Source organism: Drosophila innubila (genome assembly GCF_004354385.1).
Source record: "Drosophila innubila isolate TH190305 chromosome 2L unlocalized genomic scaffold, UK_Dinn_1.0 4_B_2L, whole genome shotgun sequence".
Classification (NCBI taxonomy): Eukaryota; Metazoa; Arthropoda; class Insecta; order Diptera; family Drosophilidae; genus Drosophila; species Drosophila innubila.
In genome coordinates this window covers 26,957,955-26,964,136 of record NW_022995372.1, presented here as the reverse complement: position 1 = coordinate 26,964,136, position 6,182 = coordinate 26,957,955, and the positions used below count along the sequence as shown (strand labels likewise).

Below are 6,182 nucleotides of genomic sequence, written 5' to 3'. Positions count from 1 at the left end.
CGACATTGTGCCGCAAGTGAAATAGTTTTTTTTGTTATTTCAATTAATTACTTATCTGTTATTGGTATTAACTTCTAAGTATGTTAAGTTATTTAGTTGCTTCCAACTCTGGACAAGACACACATTCAGGTGCTCATATCATCAATATGTTTTGTGAAATACCTTTAAAACTGGACTGTATGATTTGTGCTTAGAAAACTATTTACAATGTGCGGGGCGGGAAAAGGGTTGCTAATATATAGTTCACTTTAGATTGGACTTAGTTTGATTAAAGTTAAGCTTAGTTGTCTGTGTGTGGATAAGGATGATGCTGATGCTGCTGCGGCTGCTGCGGCTGCTGCTGCTGCTGCTGTTGATGATGATGTTGATGATAATGCATAGAAGAACCTGCTTGTGTGGAGGATGAACTCGTTGTTGTCGTTGAGGTTTGATCGCAGGTTTGATATCCTCAATTTGTATTAGTTGCTCGATGGGAATTAATGACAGTTCGCCGCCCACAGCCTGAGGCACTGGCAACAGCTAAAGCCTAAAATATGGAAGATAACGATTTTATAATATGTATATGTTATCCTTTATATTTCAGTTATAAGCTTAAAGACTTTACTATATTTTTGTCACGATATATAATCGAAAAGTATATATACTAGAGTGGTTCAATTTTTTTCGCGACAAAGCGGTTATGAAAATCGTTATCTACGATGAATTGTCCAAGAAACCATGGGTCTAAAATCAATGTCGAGCTTCCACTTCCACTTCACAGAGAAGTTATTTGTTTTTTAGACCCCGTACTAAAACTTATAAGAACAATTTAAAAGCTAGGAAATCAAATTTGGTATGTAGATTCCTCAATATTGCAGGCAGATCCAGTTTATTTCTTTTTTTAATCGGACCACTATATCATATAGCGCCCATAGCAACAATCGGGCGAAAATCAAGTTATAGTATGAAAAACTTTTTTGCTTTGTGATATATCGTAACAAAGTAATATAATAAGCATATAACTTGGTTTTATATCCTCTCAAAGTTGATTCAAATCGGACCACTATATCATATAGCTGTCATAGGACCGATTGGGCGAAAATCAAGTCTAATTATGAAAAACTTTTTAGTTTTATGAGATTTCATATCCAAATTGAAAGAATTTGCATTGACATTAGTCTTATATATCCTTGCCGAAGTTGGCTCAAATCGGTCAACTATATCATATAGCTGTCATAGGACCGATCGGGTGAAAATTAAGTCTTAGTATGAAAACTTTTTTGTTTAATGAGATATCGTATCTGATATAATAAGCATATAACTTGGTTTTATCTATCCTGTCCAAAGTTGATTCAAATCGGACCACTATATCATATAGCTGTCATAGGACCGGTCAAACGAAAATCAAGTCTTAGTAAGAAAACTTTTCCAATATTGGTTTTGCCATAGTAAGTACGGGTCTCCGACAGTCAGTATGCTCGACTGTAGCACCAACCGACTAGTTTTATTTGGGTAATTGTCTGTTAGGTGGAACTTACCTCAAAAAAAAATAGAGGCCGAATTATGATGAATATAGAGATAAGAGTTAGAAAGCGGTCCTAGATAGTTTTTTAATTGAATTTTAAACGTAAGCACTTTTGTCAAGTTTTTTAGAATAATAGAATAATTCAATAAAAAGTTAATTTTAAATTAATTTTAAATTGAATTGAAAAGAGATCGACAAATTATTCTTATCTCTAAATTCATTATAACTAGCCCTCTTTTTGTGTTTTTTTATATTTTTTTTTTTTTGTTTTAGAGGCAAGTTACACCTAACAGACAATTACCAGTATAGAAAATAGGTATAGTTTCTCCGTAAAAGTGGAAGCTCGCTATTGATTTTAGACCCATGGTTTCTTGGCAATTCTTCTGAGAATTTATCGTAGATTATGAATTTCAAACCGCTTTATACATTTTTTTACTTTATACAAATTGACTCTAATATATCTACAGGGTATTCGGTATCTCCGGCGATCTGATGATGACCTTGCTTTCTGAATAAATAGTAATACTATTGATACCTTGGCATGCTCCACCGCAATCGTTGCTGCCTTTTCCGCCTCACGCTGTCGACGCTCCTTCAGCTTGAGGGAAAAAATCGCCACAGAGCGCGCACTCTTGACCAGTTTTTGCTTTAGTCGCGATTTCTTGGCGTAATTCCATGCTGTTGGATAGTGATTAAATTTTGTGGGGCTATCATTTATATGTTAGTTCGTAACTTACCTTTAGCCTCATCATCAGTATTCCCCGCAGATGTGGATGCAGTGGAAGCAGCTGCCTGTTCCAGTTCCTTTTCCCTCTCTTTTTCCTTCTCCTTTTCCTTCTCCTTTTCCTTCTCTTTTTCCTTCTCTTTTTCCTTCTCTTTTTCCTTCTCTTTCCTTTTCCTTCTCTCGCTCTTCTTTCGCCTGCTTTTGCTGCTGCTTCTGTGATGAGCTCGATGAGGAATTTGATAGAGCGCCACACTGGGTCGTGACTGAGAATTACTGATGATGCTGGAGGCGCCAGGCCCGATGCCACTGGGACTAAACACGCTGCCGCCGCCACGAAGATGAAGACGATGATGCCACAATTGCTGCTGTTGCTGGGAGGCGGGAGGCGTGGCTAGCATGCTGCCAGATGCGCCGGTCTTCAATGCCACATTGCTCCAGGATGGCGCAGGTTTTAGGATATCCGTGTTGTCGACATTGCTTGTGAGTTCCTTCACATGAAAACATAGAGTACTGGATGAGCAGCTGATCGATTAAATGATACCATGCAGCTAACTACACACATCAAAAGCTTTGTGGCTAAATTTATGATTTCATGCAAGACAAATAGTATTGTGAGTGTTAAGCCTGCGTGAAAATAGTTATAATTGTGAGTTAAAGCAGTCGCCATTTAATAATTTACTGTCCCCGCGTTGCCAATAAACTCTGAACTCTAAACAAAATTTGGTTTCATCAACATAAGCTGTTAATATAAATTTTATGATTGAAATTCATAATTTGGTTAAATATATTGGGGTTGTTTCAAGCTATAGAAAATTATCAAACTGCAGCCCTTTTGGGGGTCTGTCAACAGCAAACATCGACACACATTGAACAACTGTATACAATAGATTACGCTATTAGTGATATATATCTCTCACTACCTTGGCAATGCAATCTATGCTTCTATGCAGGTTCGGATTGTCGTTGACTTTTAAACGGGACATCCATTCAGGTGCGTGAAGTTTTATGTGTAGTTTATCCTTTAAACATAAGAATGTAGTTAGTCGCAGAAAGATTGTATAATTATGTACGACAAGTGGCAGTCTAGTAATTTTCAAATCTAGTCAAATTAACTCTCTTTAATGTCTTATTTAAAAATATATTTAATCAAAATTTTAAATATAATAATATTTATGAAAAAATTTGAACAGACTTGAGTCTAGAGACTATCTATTCCCATGTGCTTAGAAAATTTATTTGAATAAATTTTTTAAAACTAGAAGAATTTTGCAAACAAATTTTTTATTTCATTGTATAGTAGTAGAAAGAAAAATTTTTTATTATGTCAATAAGTACTTATAGTAAAAATAATTAATAAACTCTATAATGTACGACAGAATTTATCAACTATTTTTAAAGAAAACTATATTTAATTATTTCTATTACGATAGTCAATTGTTTAAAAAATTTTTAAATATAATTTTTGACTTTACCCTTTGAATTTGCTCTACTAGCAAACCAGTTATCACAAAATCAAAGAGTCTATATTTAAATATTGTGTGCCACCATGTTTAAAAACTCAATAAAATCTTAATGCTTGTATTCGACGTATGATTTGATCGGCGATGTAAGTTCGTATAACATTACTCCTAACTTTGGCTTTTCCTAATTTTTAGTTTGCCAATGTTTTATTTCGTAAAATAAATATTACTTACTCGTACACAACAAAAATAAAATATATTTATTGAAAAAGAAATTCTTTAGTTACATTAATGAAATAAGATAATAAAATAAGTGAATTTATATATTGAGTTCCAGGCCTCATAGTTATTAGTACTGTCCAAAAAATGTTTTCCCGTTACTTATAATATTACCAGCTAATATTTTGCCTATATATAAAAAATGAAAAAAATATTAATTTTAATTATTTTTAAATGAGCACATATGCTCATATATCCTCAGAGGTAGATGATATCACTCGTAATACTATTCTATGTGTATCGCGTAAAGTAAAATGAAGCCTTTACCAACTAAATATTACGTACAGCAAATCACTAAATTAGTACTAGTATTTGTGGAGTCTGTGAATTATCACTTATAGTTTAGGGACACGTATCGAGGGTTTGTTGGTTTTCAGTCTACGCACAATAGGAAAGTGAGAATCGACTAGAAAGATTGTGTATCTAGGTGTGGAAAGGTATATTTAATTTATAATCCTCTATGGCTTACGCTCATTGGAAAGTGAGATGCGCTCTCGGCGGAGATTTTACGCGTCTTGCTGTACGGCGGAATCTCCGATATCTTCGACGTCTGTTGTTGTTGTAGTTGTGGTTGCTGTAGTTGTTGTAGTTGCAGCTGCCGCATCGAGGCACGCTGTGGACTGCTGCTGGTACTGCTGCCAGTGTGATCAGCCGAATCACTAGATTTCTTACGGAATGGAGGAATCTCTTGAATCTGCATCGATTGCAGGCGCGGAGCAAAGCTGGCAGCAGCAGAGTTCAGAGCTAGCGTGCTGGCTGAAGCGCTGTGCCGAATGACAAGCGAATTAGGAATGAGTAAAGAGAAAAATGGAGTGAAAATTGTAAATAAGTTGAGAAAAAGTGTAAGCTGAGCAACTAAAGGTATGCCATGCTGGAATACCCCTAATTTAAATTTACAACAAACTAACAGCTATTTAGAGAAAATATTTACAGAAAGTACTCTTTTAACAGGTAGAAGCGACTTGTAAAGTAGAAGGTTTGGCCAATTGAGATAGATTCGCATAACAAATTTTGGAGTTATTGGAAGGCGAAGACAACACACAGCGTTTTCGAGATCACAGCACTTAAGTACATATCGTGTGTATTTGTAAGTATAGTATGTGAAAGTACATCAAGTTCGATTGTATTTAAATATTTATCGATTTACCCGATGAGCAGCTGTTGTTGTTTTACTCTTTGACTCTGTATCGGCAGAGCGCTCAAATTGCGTACCGAATATCCAAGAAATGGTGGTATATCCGGTATGAAGATTTGCGACTTTTCTACAACTCTTACAAGCGCTATAAAAGAATTATTGTAAATTAAAAAGTAATAAACTTGAGTTGCTTATAAGGGCTTTTTTATAAATTAAAACTATTTGGGTTTTGAGTTGATCGCTTTTACAAAAATATTGTTTTTTGTATTCTTTTATTGATACTGTTCTGTTTTATAGATGTTTCTTTATTCTTCTTTTCTTCATTTGTAAAATTGTTAAAATTGTTTTGTATTTTAGACAAAATTCAAACGCACACCAAACAGAAAAGTGAATTTTTTATTTCGCTCCCAATTTAAAATCGAAAGATCTAATCTTTTGCACATTCAGTGTATGCATGCATGCAAATTTTCAGATTCTTAAATTCTTACATTTTAATTTTAGAGCCTCTACTGTATTTGTTTATAAGAAAAGTTAGAAAATAAATTAAAGACTTTAAATAGTGTTGAGTATATTTGTGTATGCGAAATGTGCAAGCTTCATTTGCCATTCATCGAATGGATTTAATTGACTTGGCGTGTGCAAAATCATTATAAGATAACCCCAAATAGCAGTGTACTCTCATCAGTTGCTTACCCGCCGTTGCCATCTTGGTGCAAACTGCTGAGTGAGGCGCCTCATGCGGCGGCGTGGATTCGTGCAAGGGTCTTATGAGTATTGTGCTAGTCTGCAATTAAGTTTGGATTTAAGCTATGCGCATTTTGACATACAGTCGAGTACACTCACCTGCGATGGAGGTGAGTCCGGCGAGAGTCGCGATTCTCGTAAATGTTGACATCCGCCTCAATGCTGCGGCCAAAGCGTGCAGCGGCCATTTCAGGTCCATAGAGCAGCATATCCTCTGCCAGCTGACTCTCCATGGATTGATCGTGCGTTGTGTTGCCGCCCGTGCAATCCTGCTCCGGTTGTGTGGATGTGGTTGACGGCGGCGTCGGTGGTGTGGGTCGTGGTGAGGTGCCTTGC

General features: G+C 35.8%; 1 protein-coding gene across 1 annotated transcript in view; it reads right to left on the bottom strand.

Moving 5' to 3' along the window:
- Positions 1-253: 253 nt before the first annotated feature.
- The window catches only part of LOC117781281, a 50,181-nt gene continuing 44,252 nt past the window's right edge, over positions 254-6,182 (bottom strand). The window contains 13 exon segments of the mRNA XM_034618033.1: positions 254-426; positions 429-519; positions 2,031-2,182; positions 2,242-2,393; positions 2,395-2,479; positions 2,482-2,716; positions 3,149-3,247; positions 4,437-4,731; positions 5,115-5,235; positions 5,779-5,838; positions 5,841-5,886; positions 5,946-5,971; positions 5,974-6,180. Of these exon segments, the coding sequence (XP_034473924.1) occupies positions 281-426; positions 429-519; positions 2,031-2,182; positions 2,242-2,393; positions 2,395-2,479; positions 2,482-2,716; positions 3,149-3,247; positions 4,437-4,731; positions 5,115-5,235; positions 5,779-5,838; positions 5,841-5,886; positions 5,946-5,971; positions 5,974-6,180 (1,715 nt within the window). The 3' untranslated portion in view covers positions 254-280.